Source organism: Acanthopagrus latus, chromosome 3 (assembly GCF_904848185.1).
Source record: "Acanthopagrus latus isolate v.2019 chromosome 3, fAcaLat1.1, whole genome shotgun sequence".
Classification (NCBI taxonomy): domain Eukaryota; kingdom Metazoa; phylum Chordata; class Actinopteri; order Spariformes; family Sparidae; genus Acanthopagrus; species Acanthopagrus latus.
The window spans coordinates 330,527-350,000 of NC_051041.1; the positions used below are offsets into that span (position 1 = coordinate 330,527).

Consider the following 19,474-nt stretch of genomic DNA (forward strand, 5'->3'; position numbering starts at 1 on the left):
ATTTAATTGTAATTACTTCAAAGGACTTCAGTAGTTGAGTAAAGTTACATTCCATCAGTGTGTCCACAGTTCAGTGAACTAAGTATTTAGCTTTTAGCTCTTTGGTTGTTTTTTATTGATTTTTTTCAGCTCCTGATTCAAAGTTCAACAATGAACCTTTGAGCGCTGTGCCAACAACTGACTTTTAGTTTGAAATTCCGGGATGACTTGTTCTGTCCCGGAAGTGATATTTGTTTCACTTTTGATCAACATGGCATCTAGAGTCCGTGTGTGTCCACAGAGTGTGTGTCCTATAAGCTAGATTTCCTCCGGATCAATAAAGAATGTCGTTACTAAAATTCAGGAGCTTTTATTTTGACAGGCGAGCGGAAGTGACACCCGGAAGTGATGGCTGTAAACTGAAGTTGAGTTTGTTGACGTTGGCAGAATCCGGCCGCTGCGTCCACGGAGTGTGAGTCCACTGAACAGCGCTGCTCCACCAGAACTTCTGTGTTCCGATCACCGTGTGTGACTGGACTTTGTGCTGTTCACGTGTGTTCTGGGTGATTCTCCTCTGACGAGTCAACAAGGCTACACACGTTAGCTTAGCATGCTAGCTGTGAACAGAGCGAGTGTGTGATGGAGAGCAGACGGTGTTTGTGACGGAGTTCGTGTGGAGACAAAGTTCGTGTGACTGTGTGAAAATGTCTAAAGTCCAAATGCTGAGCTTGTTGGTGAAGCAGCGGCTGACTGCGGCTGCTGAAGAGATATCTGGGCTGTTTGAAAGAACGATAGCAGAGTACGAGGAGGAACTGTGTCGTTCACAAGAGGAGAACGAGCGACAACGGAAACTACTGGACGCTGTTAAGGCCCAGTTACACAGAGCAGGTTGGTTCTGGTTGGTTCTGCTCACTGCTGCTTCTGCAGCTGTTCGTACTGACGTCACAACAGCCGCCAGTACAACAGCAGGGCGGCTGTATTCTCAACTTTACGGTAACTTAACGGCGCTGACATCAGTGTGTGTGTGTGTGTGTGTGTGTGTGTGTGTGTGTGTGTGTGTGTGCGCGCGCGCGCTGTCTGTGACGTCATTTTCATCCAACTATCAGCTGTTACAGTAAACAGCCTGTCACTGTGTTTACTGACTGATACATGCTGTCATCGCTTAGCTGTCCGTGACGTCAGTAGCCTCGTTTTGAATGAGGCGCAGTCGCTGTGTTGACTACATCCGGTTTTCAAGATAAAAGTAACGTGATGTAACAATAATCATACTCAGTAGGTGATTTGCTGATTATTAACAACAGAGGGACACCAGCCCAGCCACCCACTGGGAGCATCAACAATGAACAATGTGCAAATTAGTGGAGCCCGACCGTTTCATAGCTAGGCAGATTTTATCAGTTGATCTTAGCCTATCACAGATAAGTTGGTATCTTTGTATATTGTCCAATAAGAAAACCTTATATTTAAAAACCATAATGCAGAAAAACAGGCTTGTGGTTATTTAAAGTTGGTGGAATGAGAATTTGTCCAGAATAGTGTGCTTCAACAGGGATAAAACATCTGGTGTCAGGAAATGTAACATCAACCTCACTAATGGTTAAACAATAAACCAGCACAACAAATACAGTTACTGATGATCTCTGTACATGCAACATCTACTGCACATCTGTCTGTCCTTTTTTTTTACCCTTTTAAAACATCTTTTCTCCATCTACATGTGAAGTTTTTCCTCACTCTCATCGAGGGTCTAAGGACAGAGGATGTTGTTCACTGTGCAGATTGTGAAGCCCATTAAAGGAGTACGCCACCCCCAGGTGAAATTGAGTCACTCCCTGCAGTCCACAGAGTTGGATGAGTGAGCCAAAGCGTTTTTTAGCCGACCCAGCCATTGTCCTAATCTAGAAACGCTGCGGTTAGCTTTAGCTTAGCGTAGTCGCTGTAATCCGGAGTGTCCAGCTAGCATGTTGTTGCAAAAGTGAATCAAATAACTCAAGATTTTTTGTAATTATTTCTTGTGACCTATACATTCATATCGAGTACACATATAAATGCAAATTAACACGAAGGGATTTACTAGACCAATTTATATCTGGAACTATTTGCGGCCACAACACAGGCAAAGCACTGCTACCACGCGCAAAGACCTGAAACCTGAGACCAGCACCTGAAAACCCTCAACTTCCGTCAATACACTGACAGCACGCAGCACCACAACTTCCAGTGTTACCTGCATGTAGTTGCAGTAAGAGAAGAAGTTGTTGCAGTAAGGTTGTTACGTTAGTAGTTTGAAGTTAGTTTCACATCTACTGAGGAAAAATGGTTATTTGCTGTGTGAAGGGCTGCGATAACAAGCAGAGGACATACACGAACATAATGTTTCACAGAATTCCAAAACCAGTGGAACGAAGAAATCTTTGGCTTGCTGTCCTCTGCATTCCTGCAACAACACCAGTGGATAAAATCAATCAATATCGTGTTTGCGATGAGCATTTTAAACCGGAGGACTACGAAGAGAAAATGCAGTATGCTACGAGAAAGATGCTGCTACATCTGAAGGATACGGCCGTCCCATCCATTTTTAGTACAGAGGCAGAACAGAGTTCATCATCCATGCCTGTAAGTAACGTTATAATTTTTACCCTTCCTTGGTTTATACATTGCTAACGTTATCACTGAAACTTCACGTTAGTCCGACTCGCATTGTCGTTTCCTAGAGGCAGAGAACTTAGTAGCCACGCTGGTGTATTGACGGAAGTTGAGGCTTTTCAGGTGCTGAGTGGTGTCTTTGCGCGTGGTAGCAGTGCTTTGCCTGTGCTGTGGCCACAAATAGTTCCAGATATAAATTGGTCTAGTAAATCCCTTCGTGTTAATTTGCATTTATATGTGTACTCGATATGAATGTGTAGGTCACGAGAGATAATTACAAAAAATCTTGAGTTATTTGATTCACTTTTGCAACGACATGCTAGCTGGACACTCCGGATTACAGCGACTACGCTAAACTAAAGCTAACCGCGGCGTTTCTAGATTAGGACAATGGCTGGGTTGGCTAAAAATGCTTTGGCTCACTCATCCAACTCTAGGGACTGCGGGGAGTGACTCAATTTCACCTAGGGGTGGCGTACTCCTTTAAGGCGATGTGATTCTGATTTTGGGCTTTATGAATAAAATTAATTTTAACATGAAATAAGCCACGATGTTCTGAACAGACATACTAAAAAAGTAACATTTCAGTTTTAGAACATAAATAGCAAACTTACTATTAATGTTAAACTGTAAGAAAAAACTCATCTCTGAAAAATCTTGAAGATAACTGATCGGGTAATTTCTTGTTTTTATGCAGTCGGGTGTCTGCACAGGGTGTTTCAGTTTGAAAATATACCAGACATCCTACCAGTTCGATCTGCTCTGTGCAGCTTGTCATGGCTTCCATCAAAAATAGACCAGGCAGCCAGAACCCAAAGCAGCCATGCCCGGCAGGACTCCACTGGGCGCCAGAGCTAATCGCGGTCACTTGTGATTTGTAACACACTATCTGCTATTAAGGGCCACCTTAGCTGGCTCCTCTCGATGTGAAGGAGCAGTGGCTCTACTCCGAGCTCCTCTCGGGTGACAGCTCCTCACCCTATCTCTAAGGGAGCGCCCCGCCCCCCTGCAGAGAAAACTAATTTCGGCCGCTTGCATCCAGGATCTTATTCTTCGGTCATGACCCAAAGTTCATGACCATAGGTGAGGGTAGGAACGTAGATTGACCGGTAAATCAAGAGCTTCACCTTTTGGCTCAGGTCTTTCTTCACCACGACAGGCCGATACAACGACCGCATTACTGCGGCCGCTGCACCGATCCTCCTGTCAATCTCACGCTCCATGCTTCTCTCACTTGTGAACAAGACCACAAGATACTTGAACTCCTCCACTTGAGGCAGGAACTCTCCTCCAACCCGGAGGGAGCAAGCCACCTTTTTTCGGTAGAGAACCATGGCCTCGGACTTTGAGGTGCTGATTTTCATCCCAGCTGCATCACACTTGGCTGCAAACCGCCTCAGGACATGCTGGAGGTCCTGGCCCGAAGGAGCCAACAAAACAACATCATCTGCAAAAAGCAGAGATGAGATCCTGTGGCTCCCGAACCAGACCCCCTCCCGCCCATGGCTGCGCCTAGAAATTCTGTCCAAATAATGAACAGAACTGGTGAAAAAAGGGCAGCCCTGCCGGAGTCCAACATGCACAGGGAACAGGTCTGACTTACTGCCGGAAATGTGAACCAAGCTCTTGCTCTGGTGGCACAGGGACAGTACAGCCCTTAGCAGAGGGTCTCCAACCCCATACTCCTGGATCACCATGAGGGACACAGTCGAATGCCTCTCCAAGTCCACAAAACACATATGGACTGGTTGAGCAAACTCCCATGAACCCTTGAGCACCCTGCGGAGCGTACAGAGCTGGTCCAGTGTTCCACAGCCAGGATGAAAACTAAATTGGTCCTCCTGAATCCGAGTTTCGGCTATCGGCAGAATTCTCCTCTCTGCTACCCTGGAATAGACTTTCCCAGGGAAGCTGAGGAGTGTGATCCGCCCATAGTTGGAACACACCCTCAAGTCCCCCTTCTTGAATAAATGGACCACCCCCCCAGTCTGCCAGTCTAGAGGCACTGTCTCTGACTGCCGCGCGGTGCTGCAGAGACTTGTCAGCCCCACAACATCCATAGTCTTGAGTTACTCAGGGTTGGAGGGTGGATCTCATCCACCCCAGGTGCCCTGCCACTGACGAGGTTCCGAACTACCTCAGTGACTTCGGCTTGAGTGATGAATGAATCAACCTCTGAGTCCCCAGCCTCTGCTACCTCTATGAAAGACGTGTCAGTGGGATTTAGGAGATCCTCGAAGTATTTTTTCCACCACCCGACAATGTCTTTCCCGTTCCTTGGGCGTTGGATGTTTTGGCTTACCGGTAGTCCTCCTCCATGGCCTCCCGAACATTTCCCAAGTTTTTGTTTCCACGACTGCCTGCACTGCAGCACGCTTGGCCTGCCTGTACCCGTCAGCTGCCTTAGGAGTCCCCTGAGCCAACCAGGCGCGATATGACTCCTTCTTCAGCTTGACAGCATCCCTTACTTCTTGTGTTCACCACTGGAGACCTTACGGCCACAGCTTCGAACAGCCGCATCAACAATGGAAGTGGAGAACATGGTCCATTCAGACTCAATGTCCCCAGCCTCGCTTGGTATCTGGTCAAAGCTCTTTTGGAGGTGGGAGTTGAAGACCTCCCTGACAGAGAGTTCCACCAGACATTCCCAGCAGACCCTCACAATGCTTTTGGCTCTGCCAAGTCTGTCTAGCTTCCTCCCTTGCCAGTGGATCTGACTCACCACCAGGTGGTGATCAGTTGACAGCTCAGCCCCTCTCTTCACCCGAGTGTTCAAGACATATGGCCAGAGGTCAGAAGACCACAAAGTCGATCACTGACGTCCAGCCTAGGGTGTCCTGGTGCCAGGTGCACTGATGAACACCCTTATGTTTGAACATGGTGTACGTTATGGACAAATTGTGACTAGCACAGAAGTCCAGCAACAGAACACCACTCGTGTTCAGACTGGGGAGGCTATTCCTCCCAATCACACCCCTCCAGGTAACACTGTCGCTGCCCACGTGAGCACTGAAGTCCCCCAGTAGAACGACGGAGTCCCCGGTTGGAGCACTTTCCAGTACCCCTCCCAGGGCCTCCACGAAGGCCAGGTATTATACTGCTGTTCGGCACATAAGCTGAAACAACAGTAAGAGACCTATCCCCAACCCAAAGGCACAGGGAGGCAACCCTCTCGTTCACCGGGGAGAACTTCAACACATGGCGGCTGAGCTGGGGGGCTGTAAGCAAGCCCACACCAGCTCACCACCTCTCACCGCAGGCAACTTCAGAGTAGAAGCAAGTCCAGCCCCATGGCCAGAGTCACCATCTGGGGATTGAGATGTCAGGGCTCCCACCCACGACCACCACCCAAATATCATAGTACCGGCCCCTTCTGAACCCTCCTGCAGGTGGTGAATCTACTGGAGGGCGGGCCCACATCGCTTATTCAGGCTGCGCCCGGCCGGGTCCCGTGGGCAAAGACCTGGCCAACAGGCGCTCGCCTGCAAGCCCCAACCTCAGGCCTGGCTCCAGGCCGGGGCCCTGGTGACGCCATTCCGGGCAACGTACACTTCCTTTTTCTAAACTTGCTCACCGGGGGCTTTGGAACCGCTCTTAGTCTGACCCGTCACCTAGGACCTGTTTGCCTTGGGAGACCCTACCAGTAGCATTAAGCCCCTCAAACCCTTCCACCATGATAAGGTGGTGGTTCAAGGAGAGGTCAAAATCAGAAAATCAAAATAAATCACAAATATTGAATTACTACATTAGTTTTAGCAGTAATAAGGCTTACAGTAAAAATATACACCAATACATGCCATTGAAGTATAAGAACCTGTTACAAGGTGATAAAACTGACACACATTTCAGCCACGCTTTGTATAAATGCATCACTGTATAATATTATACTAACCTGTGGCATCATCCAACACACTACTGAGTACTATTGTCCTATGTTATAATGTGTGATTAATAAAAAAATAAATACTCTTAGTATATGTCACTACACACATCGGACGTATCTCTAACATGGACATTTCGTCACTTGCACTAGTTTTACCTGAACAGGGTGTATGATTCAGAATCCTATACAAACACCACCTATATGAATATTTAGCTATTCAAACGTATAATGTGAGTTTCATCAACTTACCAGGGTTAGTTCTGGTGTTGCGACTGTCGGTCTGGGAGTACTGGGAGATGTGCAAAGTACCGTACTTTGCACGTCACACATGTTTTAAGACTGAGACAGAACGATTCTGTTTGAGTCAAGGTGAAACACTCAGCAGAGACTCTGGTTCTGCTTCTGGTTCTCTGTCTCCTCTCTGTAGCATTATGTTCATGAAGTAAATTCCATTTCCTGTCCAGCTCCAGTCAGCAGTCAACAGAACAGAGCCTGAAGGTCAGCTCCGGATCACTGCTGCAGTCAGGCTGATAAACAGGAGTGAAGAGAAATCACCCTTTTAATTCCACAAGTTAGAAAGTCATCTCTGAACTCTGCTCCCGTCTGTAAACGGCTCCGGATCAGAGCCTGATGAGACTCCAGGGGCCAACTGTATAAATCATGTGTACACAAAACTCCACAGCGTGACTCTGTTGGTTCTGATCCACGTGTGAACTCACAGCGTTGAGCTCCTCTATCAGAACTGAAGCCTGTAAATAAAACTCTTGTGCCAGTCTGATCCATCAAACTACACTTCCTGTTCTTCAGCTGCATCTTTGCTTCTGACATTTACAGTTAAACCAGCTGATCGGAGGCGTTTACAGTGAACTGAGTTTATGGTCAGACTGCTTGCTGTCGTTTCAGGATGATTCAGATGTTCGAGGAAAAATATCATGTTGGATCAGACAGAAAATTTGTATGAACACTTTGATTGGACTTCTGACTGCAGACAGTTTGACCAAACATTGGACTGCCTGTCCAGCTTGAGATGTAACTGTCAGTAGGTTAGTTTGCAGACAGATTGCTCTGAGGTTCTTATCTGGTTACACTCCTCGTTAACATGAGATCTCAATTTCCTCTATGTGTTTGTGTTTCAGAGCATCCTGCAGATGTCCAGCAGCTGTCGGTGAGTAAAGCAGAGGTTCCCCCTGAGCAGCAGGAGTGCAGCTCCAGTCTGGATCAGGAGGAACCAGAACCCACACACATTAAAGAGGAACAGGAGGAATTCTGGACCAATCAGGAGGAGGATGATGTCACCAGGTTCACCTTCACTTTGAAGAGTGAAGACGAAGATGACAATGAAGGAAAACCTCAGTCCTCACAGCTCCGTCAAAGACAGACTGAACAGGTGGAGACAGAAGCTGATGGAGCAGACTGTGGAGAACCAGAACCAGCCTGGACTTCAGATCAACTTCCACAGCCTGAGACTGACGATACTGATGACTCTTCTGAACCTGAGACTGAAAACAGAAGGGAGAGCAGAAAACCTCCGTCAGGACTGAACTCTTTGACAAAGCAACGTGCTGTCAGTAACATGAAGTGTAAAACTGGCAAGAAACCATTTCGCTGCTCCGAATGTGGTAAAATATTTTGTGGAAAGTCGAGTCTGAAGACACACATGAGGATGCACACAGGAGAGAAACCCTACAGCTGCACTCTGTGTGATAAAAGCTTCACTCAGAAAGGAGGCCTAGACTACCACCAGAGGACTCACACCGGGGAGAAACCCTTCAGCTGCACAGTTTGTGGTAAAGGTTTCAGCTGTAAGAACACTCTGCAGAACCACCTGAAGAACCACACGGGAGAGAAACCGTACCGCTGCTCTCACTGTGATAAATGTTACTTATGGAACGCAGATTTACAGATTCACATGAGAACCCACACAGGAGAGAAACCCTTCACCTGCGCCATCTGCAACAAGAGCTTCTACGTCAAAGAACACCTGAGCAGACACATTAAGTACCACACAGGGGAGAAACCCTTCAGCTGCTCCATCTGCGGGAAAGGCTGCGCTGAAAAAACAGATCTGAAGAAACATATGAGAGTCCACACGGGAGAGAAACCCTTCAGCTGTCCCTTCTGTGGGAAGTGCTGCGCTGAGAAAGGAGACCTGACCAAACACATGAGAGTTCACACGGGAGAGAAACCCTTCAGCTGCAACATCTGTGGGAAGAGTTGTGCCCAGAAGGGAAGTCTGAAGATCCACATGAGAACCCACACAGGGGAGAAACCCTTCACCTGCGACGTTTGTAACGAGAGGTTCACCTGGAGGTATCAGTTCAAGAACCACGTGTGTGGTGGAGAGTCCTCAGTGTCAGTGGATCATAACACACCTACATCTGCAGGAACTGGTACATGACCCGATTCTGACGTTGTTAATGGGTCGACTGAAGCCCTGCTGATAGATCTAAACAATTTATAGAAGTCCTGAGAGTGAAGGCTGCTGGTGAAACATTTTCAGAGTCTGATTGAAAATATTTTCTCTCCTGATGTGTGTGGTCTTAACGCTGTTTTCTGTTGTTTTGTTTTTTATGTTTGAATCAAATCATTTTATTCTCCGAGAGTCACTTTCCCTGAGAGCTTCTGCAGCGTCTCGTCAGACCGACTCGCAGCTGATCATTTAAAAATGTGTCATACACACACACACACACACAGTCCTCCCACCCCACCTGTGTGTGTGTGTGTGTGTGTGTTAGCTGCTGTAATTAGCATGTGTTATCTGTCAGTGGCTGCTGGGAGCTGAATGTCATCCCGTCTCTGATCCTCGGTGATAAACTCCATCCGTCTGATCGATGCTCAAATGAAATGCTCTCTGAATCAGACACAGTTCGTCTCTGATTGGACAATCACGCTGATGGAAACACACGATGCAGCTCATTAGGTGACAAACGGAGTAAAAAGAAGAAAAACAGCGTGATGACGTGTCGCCTGCTGATGTCTGCTGTCGTCAGCGTCCGTGTTAATAAAGGTTGATGAGGCGACATGCTGCTGCTGTCCGATCGGTTCTGGCAGACATGAGGCCCGTGGGCCTCAGGGCTGATCAGGAGGACTGATCGATCGGGGATGATTGATGATGGTGTTTCTTTCCGTGTGTCTTCACTGGAGATATTTTTAGTTTGGCGCTGTGACAGGAAGTTCAGAGTGGAACTGAACAGAGTTGTTGGACTGTAAGTGTGTTTATTCAGCCTGATACTTTCACTCATTTTACTACATTAATCTGACAGCAGAGTTACTTTTAGATGATTACTTCTCTGTCCAGTGGAAACTTTTATCTCCAGACACTCCTGATGCTGAATGTTTGAAGGACAAAGTGTTTTTTTTCTGTGTTCAGAAAATTTTCCTTCCTCAGCAAAATAAACTTTTTAAAGGTTTTCAGTCCTCCTCGGTTGTCTGTTTCTGCAGTGTTAGCTAGAACCACAGCTGAGGTCCAACAGCCCTCTTTAGTCCAGATCCAGAGTTTTATGTGGTTGATGTCAGTCGCCTCACCGTGGCTGATTGTTTACATCAACATCCAGGAATTTTTCCCTGAGAAGTAAATGAAAAGGTGGAAACATCCTTTAATATATGAATTCCTGGATCCATCTGTTCTAGACCGACTGATCGTTTGTCAGAGTTTAGTGGAATTCTGTTCAGAAGGTTTTTTTTGTGTATTCAGACGCGTGTGTAAACAACCACAAGGTAAATTATCTGTCTGAAGACAAGACGTTTAGTGAAACAGTGAGACCCAAAGTGAACCAATCATCAGTCCGATACAGTCACGAGTGAATCATGAGGTCATCGGAGCCAAGCAGCTTTATGAACAATCTTTATTTAACAAAAATAAATGAATCTGAGAGACGCTGAGAATGAAACACACTGAAACCTGAAAACAAAGACAGAAACATGCAGAGAGACAGCCAGGTGTGTGTGTGTGTGTGTGTGTGTGTGTGTGTGTGTGTGTGTGTGTGAGTGTGTGTGTTCAGTAGCAGCGCAGGAAGAAGGTGTTGCAGGCTGTTCCTCTCAGACAGTCGCACAGTCGACCGATTCTAGGTCCATGTTTCATGGCACAGCGCTCGCCCACGTCACACTGAGAGAGACAGACAGAGCGAGTCAACCGAGTGAACAGTCAAACAGTTTTCTATATTTGTGGAGAATCAGCTGAAGTTTCAGAAAAAAAGAAGAAGAAACTTCAAGATCACAAACTAATCTGAGGAGACTTTAGCACTGATGCTAACACTGTTAGCTCAGCAGAACCATAGACATAAATGTTGTTCATAATGTTTTATGTGTTTACAGCTGCTAATGTCTGTAAATAATGTGACGTCTGAGGGAATAAACAGCACCAATGTCGTTTTCATAAAAACTGATTTCTGATAATGTAAGTAATAATAATAAGAATCATGGAGACAAAACATTAACAAAGTCTACAGAAGATAAGAAGCTGCAGCAGCAGTGAGCTGCTTTCTGTTCTGTCAGCAGTGAAGAGACGGAACATTATAACGTACGATAATGTAAACAACAACATTTAATGGTAAGTCAAGCTGCAGTAGGTTACCGTTATAAATATGCACCATATATGTAGTTTATTTAATTATTATTATTATTATTATTATTATTATTATTACTATTTTTCTGCATGTTCTTGACTTTGAATGGGAGCAGCTATAATGCTGCAGTTGCCTGTCAGGGATCAATAAATTATATCAATATTTCAGATTCTGATTCATGTATTATGAAGTCAGTTGTTAATATTTAGAGTTAAATTAAATGAACCAAGTTGACAGTATGGTAGACAGACGTCACATTTACATGTCAGGATCTGGTGATTATGCACAGATTCAGTATTTAACTGTCATGTATCATCACAGTAACAGTGTTACAGACATCAGCAGCTGTAAACACATAAAAACATTATAAAACACATCCTGTGGTTTGGTGCCGACCTGTATACTGAACACAGGACGAGTAGTTAACGTTTAGAGTCATCAGAGACATTACAGACATTGTTTTTGGTTCCTCTCTGTTTCCTGAATGTATCCGTACACATGTGAATGTGTAAATGAGACATTAACTTATAGCACTTTGTAGAAGGAGCTTTATAAAGTTCATTACATTGACTTGGATCAATTAATGGGGCAGAGCTGCCACATCCAAGATGGCGGCGATGTTTTGCAGCAATGGGCCAACCCGCTCAGTGAGGCGTCTGTGTGTGTATATGTATACATGTCTATGAGCAGAACTACCTGATGCTAACAGTGTTAGCTCAGCAGCTACATGAAGTCTTCATGTTAACAAAGGGTTAAATCTGGTCTGAGATCAGTTAGTGATGTGATCACAGCAGACGAGCTGATGGAAACATCTGATGTTTTAAATCACGTCTCAGCTGCTTCAGTTGTTCAGCAAAACTTTGCAACTCTGACTGTGAAGCTCCAGAACTGTTCTGTGGACTACGACACTTCACTGACTTTTGAGTGAAATGCTCCTTTAAAATTTAAGCTCCTCTGCTGTTTTGACATTAAAGTGATCTATAGCTGACATGTGATCTAGACCTGGTTCAGGTGTGAAGCTGCTCTCCTGCTGATCCACCTGACAGACCAGGAAACACACACCAGGACAGACACACACACCAGGACAGACACACACACCAGGACAGACACACACACCAGGACAGACACACACTTGAACTGAGAGAGATAAAGGAGGTGAGTAGCTGTTTGATTGACAGCTGTCAGTCATGTTCTCACCCGCGGGATGACGCTGGCCTTCTTCTCCACAGAGAGACCGACGCTGCTGTCGGCCTCGTCCAGGAACCCCTGCAGAGCCTCCGCCTGCACACACACACACACACACACACACACACACACACACACACACACACACACACACACACACACACACACACACACACACACAGTCGGAGGGTTGAAGGTTTGAATCCTGTGATCAGCGCTGAACTCACCAACAGGTGAACAGTTAATTATGGTTCTGGTGGTTCTGGTGGTTCTGGTGGTTCTGGTGGTTCTGGTTTCAGGAGTCAGAGGTGACATTGATGTTTTTATTTACAGATGTGTTGCACTTTATTTCTGTTCTGTGATCAGATTTAACTGTCAAGCTTTAATTTATTGATCACTTTAATTCTCTGATGTCATTTTTTAGTTAATCAATTTATTGTGTTTAACCAAAAATATTTGTTTGATAATAATTATTAAATCTGAGTGAACGTGTCGTCGGGAAGCTTTCAGCTCCAGACTGACAGTTTACAGCTGCACGACATTGATCGATTGATTGATTGATTGATTGATTGTTGTCGCCGTTGAGAAAAATGCCCCATGAAACAAAACAGTGAACTCTCGCTGCAGTCTGAACTGTGAGCGACATGAGGACATGAGACATCCTCATCAGGACTAAACTGATCCCAGCTCAGTTCGTGAAGCAGCTCACTGATGAGTGTTAACAAGCTCGTTGATCCTTCGTTAGTTTAAATCATCGTTTCTCTCTCATCTTTAATTTGTTTTGATGATCTTGATCAGAGATAATTAGTCAGTGATGTCATCATGATGTCATCGTGTCGTTAATGATTTTACTGAATCTGTTTTGCAAAATTAAGTGAAAATAATTTTACTAGAAACAATTTTCCACCTTCGTTCCTACAAACATGAAACATTTTTGACAACAACAGTTTTGAGCCACTGCAGTTAATTTTTTATTGTATACTAATTTGTTTTCATCTTAATTTGATTTTATTTGAACCTTAATTAACACTTGAATTATTAAGAATCTTTTAACATAATAATCTCAGACCCTGAGTCGTTACACTGTTTTAATTATAATCAATCATCCATAAACATATTTTATGTTTCATTAAAATCAAATTCCTCATTTAATCTCTTAAATACTTTTATTTTGAAAATGTTTGCACCTTAATTAGTTCCCCGTATATAAAGATGTTTTGTTATTTTAATGATGTTAATGATGTTTCTAATTCGATCCTGATTCTTCATCATTTATAACTTAAACACGATTTATTATCATTATTCTGTCTTGATTAGTTTTTATTATTTAGTATTTATTTAGATTAGTGCTAATTGAATCATTATTTGAGGTTCTGCATATTTCACTTCTTCACTTATTGGCTCATAATCTAAAAACACTTTTATCTTAAAAACAGGAAATTGATTCCTTCATTTAAAAACGGTTGTTAAACTTTCAGAATAAAAGCCCGACGTGTCAGAGATCCTGTGTGAGGACAGACGACTCACCAGGTCTTTGGTTGTGAGTCCCATGACGGACTCGTCCGGTCCGGACGGCAGGCGGCTGTCGGTCGACCTCTGACCCTGACAGATGGACGTCAGCACGGACAGACAGACGGACAGGTAGACGACGGCTCGGACGCTCTCCATCACTAAAATACTTTTAACAGCCTAAAACATGTGAACACAGCAGGAAATATTTCTTCAGCTTCAAAACTATCGTTAAATCATGAGAGACGTGATGAAGTTCTGTTGACGGACAAACTCACAAAGATCGGACAGAAATATTCACAGATATTATGTTTTTCTTCTTCGTTGGTGACTAATCCCAGTTGTTTCCTCCTCCAGCTGCTTCTCTCTGAGGGGAATGATTTCTTCTTCTTCCTCTTCTTCTTCTCCTCCTCTCTCCTCACTTGTGCCCTGTGGTCTCTCCTCCTCCTGTATTTATACTCGTCTCCTCCTCCTGCTGTCGCCGCTCGCTCACATTTTATTCATGTATTCAGTGCGTCAGATAAAAGCGTGCGGGCGTGTTTTCTCCTGTCACTGATGATGTATCTGTGTGGTTCATATTAAAGAGGTCGATGCTGAATGTTTGTCCTGTGTGGCTGGTCAGAGGTCAGGTGAGCTGAGCTTCATCATGTGGAACCATCTCTTCCAGATAACACATCAACTTGTGTGTTGTTCTGATCCTGAGGTCAGAATTTCCAAATCTGCTGCAATTATGGACGAATCATGTGACCACAGACATCCAGCAGCGCCTCGAACAGGACGGTCGCACATCCAGACTGAACACAACAAACCGGTTCAGTCTGAGTCTTTGTGGTGGTTTTGAGTCTCTGCAGTAGTTCAGCGTCTCTGTGGATCCATTTGTTATTTGGATCTTTGTGGTTGTTTTCAGTCTGATTTGGTCATTTTTCTCTCTCCCAACAAAATAAACAGATGTTTGTTAACAGCAGAGCTTCTCCGTCGCTCCCTGCAGTTCATGTTGGTGTTAATGACTCACTACAACACAAACAGCCTGCAGCTGTTTCTGTGCTGCCGGTCGATGTGCTGCAGACCCTCCTGAGGACTCGCCGTCACTCTCCACCTGCTGATTAAAGTGCGGCTGCCTCGTGTCGGAGGTGACGACCTCACACCTTTCTGTTTGTGTTTCATTTGACTGTCGTTCGGTGAGACATCTCCCATCAGCCACCTCAGCTGCAGGCGGCGGGTCTGACCTCAGATCAGCGCGGTGTTGATGATGACGCAGGGGAAACAGTTTGTGCCCTTTGCTTCATCTGATTTGCATCGTGAGCTGACCTGCAGCTCAGAGAGAGTTCAGCGTCTGCTGCTTTCATCTCCTCTCTCATTAACAGCCAAATGTCAAACCGCAGCGACAACGTTTCTCTGACCAGCACAAAGTCTGATATGTATCTGAGTCGCAGAGGAAAAATAACCTCCAGTAAACTTCTTTAAATGGTTGTGATGTGTAAATGAACTGGGCTGAGAGACAGACGAGTGTCAGAACTCTGTCGGTCCTCAGCGTCAGTTTGTCAGTTTGAACCTGTCTGAGTTATTAAATCAAATATCCAAGAGAACAGGAGACAAAGAGACCAGAACCGGGCCTCAGAACACGGTGATACTGTGGGTTGTGATGCGGCTCAGATTTGACCTCTGACTGGATTTCCTTTGGTTCACTTCTGTTCTCTGTACAAACAGCAGGTGAAGATTAATGTCCAGTCAGAGACGTCAAAGACGGAGTGGACAGTCGAGGCTGAGGGTGACGTCACACACTCGCTGTTTATTCAGAAAAACCACAGAAGAAGACAGAGGATGACCTCGTCCGCTCAGTCTGTGACTTCAGTGACCTTCAGAAGAGAAACGATCCTGCGAGGACGAGAAGCCGACTCTGAAAACATTTAAACCACTTTGATTAATGAGCGTCTGCTCAGAACAATAACATGAAACATTCAAACAAATAAAAAACTGAAAACTACTCAAAACTCCGCCGAGCATCTGTGATGATATTATAATACAGCTGACAGCAGAGTTTACCTGAAGGTCAGACTGAAATCACCTGCGACTCGTTTCAGACATCAAACAGGCCTTTCATCACTCTGTGTGTGTGTGTGTGTGTGTGTGTGTGTGTGTGTGTGTGTGTGTGTGTGTGTGTGTGAGAATCCAGATTATATCTGAGTTGAATCAGCATGTTGCTCAGCAGTTAGAAGCAGAGCGGCTGACACATTTTATGCCTTTCTTTATTTCTCTCACAACATTCAGAAAATTAGTTTTTCTTCCTGCAAATGTTTTGGCAGAACAAAAACTTTTTTTTTGAAAATCTTAGAAAAACTCACATGAAAAGAAAATCCTGATAATGTTCTGAAAAATGCCTGAAGGATCTGAGCATTAGATGTTGGATGACGTGTCACCGCTCTGTGTTAATCAGATTATCACAGTTAAATTCCCTGAAAGTTTTCTCTCGATTTTTTTTTTGTCTGAAATTTGAAAATATTCCAGACTTTTTAAATGTTGTAAAACTCTCCTGACTCAGTTTCACACGTGAAGTTTTATCAGGAGATTTTTCTGGAGTCGTGAGTGAAGGAGGAAAGTTTCCTCACTCGATTCTCCTGAATGGAAACAAAACATGTTGTCATTTTCTCCAACATTGCCGTCTGAAAAAGTCTCCTTAATATTTTCTAAAATGTCTTTGATTAAAAAAATGCCCAAAATTGTCCTTCCAAACTGTGTTGAGCTGTTCTGAACAGGAAAAACATGTTTTTACTTCTTTTCCTCTTTAAAACGTTTTTCACGTGGTGGGAAAAAAATTCCAGGAGAAACATTTTTTTTCAAGCGAAACAGACTGAAAATGTTTTTTTTGTTTCCGTGTATTAAAACTCTCTTACACCATAAAATAAAAAACTGACCTTCCTGCCAAATGTTCATTCGTGAAAACAGAATTAAAAACATAAAAAGTATGAAAACGTGAGGAGGAAGAAATATTCAGGATTGTTTTTTCACTTTGCAAGAAAAAAAAAGAAAAAAATACAATCAAATAAGTGTTTCTGTTCTCTTTGATGTGAGAAACATTTTGTAGGATTATTTTGTTTATCTCATGTGAGAAACTGAAAGAAATAATCATTTTCTTTTCACCAGAGGAAAGATTCTCTGGGAAATCTTCCTTTCAGCTCTTCACAGGAGAGGAAACTCTTGAGATCAGACAGAAACATTTTGTCTCTCACAGCTTCTGCGTTTCTTTCTTCTTCAGGTTATTTTATATTGAACAGCAGCTCTTCTTCTTCTTCTTCTGTCTGACAGGCAGCTGGTTGTTTTAAACGCTCTCCTTCATGAGAAGTGATCTTCATCACGGCTGACATGTTCTGACTCCTCTCTGTGTTCAGACCATGAAAACCTCCGAAGACTAAATGAAACTGTCATGTGGGCGTGAATCTGTCGAGGATGTTGAAGCCCAGCAGTCAGTCGGTGGGTTTCTGTCGGAGTGTCGTGCAGATTTTTCCCAGACTGAAATAAACGTGGCGCCCGAGGCGTCCGTCGCTCCGTCAACACTTGTTGTGAGTTGTCGACGCTGCTGGAGTTCGTCTCCGATCACGATCAAAACTCTGCCACCAGAAATAAATCGACAGCGTGAAGCTGGAGGCGTCGCTGCTGTCGGCTCGCACACCGAGTCCAACAGCTGCCAACATTCAGTCACACAGGACATTTACTCTGTAATCACGTGTCACTTTCACTTCAGTACATCTGTTTGAAAACTTCACTTTGTTAAAATATATTCAACGTTTAAATGATGAAGAAGTTCCAACAGTCGCACTCGAGTAAAAGACAGAACCGAATCTTACAGTTCTGATTTTAAAGGTTCTGATGCAACACGGAACTAAAGTTACCACATGGTTTGCTGTGTGAAATACAGTTTGGATCCACTTGTACCTTCCTCAGTACTGAATGAAAGTACTTAGTTACATGTAATGTGTGTCTATCATCCATCTGTGGAGGAGGTACCAGTCCGTTTGTTGGTTCCGGTCCGGTTGTTGGTTTGTCAGCAGTATTACTGGACGATCTCTTTGATAAAACTACGTTCTGTTAAATGATCAACAGGAAGCTGTTCAGAACTTTTCAAACGTTTTATTGCAAAAACACATACAAATAAAAAATTGGTTCTGGATTGTTCTGGAGAACTCAAATGACCCGTGTGTTGTGAAGCAACAGAACTTCTGTTAATGACTTTAACATTCAAAACTTGACCTTATTTTAAGCCGCATCTTTCCACTGCCGACCCGTTCGGACACTTTGGAGAATCAAAACCTAAAGATATGAACTTTAGCTGGTTTGGTGACACAAACATCTTCACCGGGTCGTCAGAACAATCGATCACAGAGAACAAGAGTCCGATAAGTGCTGCATGTTGACAAAGTGCTGCTGTCTGAACGTCTGAACATCATGACGTTTAGAACACTTCATGTCTCCGTCACACTTCAACATGTTTCCTCATCAAACGGATCAGAAGATGAACTGGACCCTGTGGTTCTGGAAACTAACACTCAGCACCACAGAACAAGTTCTCAACAGACCCGAACATGCAGGAAGTTCATCAGTGAGAAGCCGAGAGACACAAAGTCTTCATGGAGGTTCTGTTAGAACTCAAACAGTTTCATTAAGAACCTAAATATCAAACTAAAGAAAAGTCTAAACGTTCAGCTGACGAACGTTTTGTTCCTCCTGCTTCACACCGACTGGGGAAAGTTTCTTTTCTGGACTTAATTTTCCACAGAGAAAAAATGAAGGAACATTGAAATATCAAGAAACTGAGAAATTTTCATTTCTAAACATTCTCGTTGAGGAAAAAAACCCAAATAATAAAATCTCTTTTTCTGAGGAAGAGTTGATGGTTCTGATGTTTCTGATGGTTCTGATGTTTTTAATGGTTCTGATGGTTCTGATGTTTCAGACGTTCGTGTGACATCATTTTGTTTCCTGGGTGAACTTTGTGTTCGATGTCTCGTCGTTATTAAACTTCCGTACTTGTTCAGATTTCCAACAAATATAAAAATAAACTCTGAGTCTTTAGAGAAGTTCTGGTTCTGGGTCGCTTCAGACAAACAGTGAAGGGCTGTGATGGTGCCGGGATGATGTCAGAGCTCTGTGAACTGCAGTGCTGATAAAGCTTTGTGATTGGCTGAGGGAAACTGTGGCTCCTCAGCAGAGGTCAAAGGTCACAGAGGTGCCGGCGACGCCTCCCACCTCTGATCAGCTGACCCGCGCTGGTTTGGAACTGATCCAACATCAGCTGAAACACAAACGAGCCAATGAGACCACAGATTAGAGGAGAGGGTTCTGTAACACGTCGCTCGTCTCGTCTCGTCGAGGTGGAGTTAACGAGTTGGGGGTGGGGTTAACGAGTTGGGGGTGGGGCTAAATTGTTGTTTAATGACAACAGAACCAGATGAGTCAAAGTTCAAACTGTGAAGAACTGATAGAATCAGACGGTTCTGTAGGCTCCAGAACCCCTCATGTGTTCTATGTTCTACAGAACTCGGCGTGGGACCGTCAGAGCTCTGAGTCCAAACACTGATAACATAAATAATGTTCCAACACTGAGTGAGTCACTTTTCCTGCAGCAGCTTTTATCTGACATCTGTTTCTAAATGTCACCAAGTTATTAAAATCATCTGTGATTAAATCCTAAAACTGAATCTGTGTGTTTCAC

The 19,474-nt window shown here is 44.2% G+C and overlaps 3 protein-coding genes across 28 annotated transcripts in view; 1 reads left to right on the forward strand and 2 right to left on the reverse strand.

The window, feature by feature from the left end:
* Window positions 1-345: 345 nt before the first annotated feature.
* LOC119017288 (gastrula zinc finger protein XlCGF57.1-like) lies at window positions 346-9,918 on the forward strand. Its single transcript, XM_037093913.1, has 2 exons — window positions 346-867; window positions 7,645-9,918. The coding sequence occupies exons 1-2, from the start codon at window positions 684-686 to the stop codon at window positions 8,904-8,906; spliced, it is 1,446 nt and encodes a 481-aa protein (XP_036949808.1). The 5' UTR covers window positions 346-683; the 3' UTR covers window positions 8,907-9,918.
* A 154-nt stretch (window positions 9,919-10,072) lies between these two features.
* On the reverse strand, window positions 10,073-14,153 carry cart4 (cocaine- and amphetamine-regulated transcript 4). Of its 2 annotated transcripts, XM_037093972.1 has the most exons (4): window positions 14,046-14,153; window positions 13,786-13,947; window positions 12,271-12,354; window positions 10,073-10,613 (listed from the first exon to the last, which is right to left on the reverse strand). In XM_037093972.1, exons 2-4 carry the CDS (start codon window positions 13,924-13,926, stop codon window positions 10,506-10,508), a joined length of 333 nt encoding a protein of 110 aa, XP_036949867.1. In that variant the 5' UTR covers window positions 13,927-13,947; window positions 14,046-14,153; the 3' UTR covers window positions 10,073-10,505. The 2 variants fall into 2 exon arrangements, with proteins under 2 accessions (XP_036949867.1, XP_036949868.1); XM_037093973.1 differs by having other exon boundaries at window positions 13,786-14,141.
* Window positions 14,154-17,876: 3,723 nt separating this feature from the next.
* si:ch211-191i18.2 (uncharacterized protein LOC564095 homolog) overlaps window positions 17,877-19,474 on the reverse strand; it is a 19,760-nt gene continuing 18,162 nt past the window's right edge. For all 25 annotated transcript variants that reach the window (XR_005074393.1, XR_005074396.1, XR_005074399.1 and 22 more), the window contains one exon: window positions 17,877-19,054. The gene's annotated coding sequence lies outside the window, so the exon portion shown is untranslated. The remainder of the gene's footprint in view (window positions 19,055-19,474) is intronic.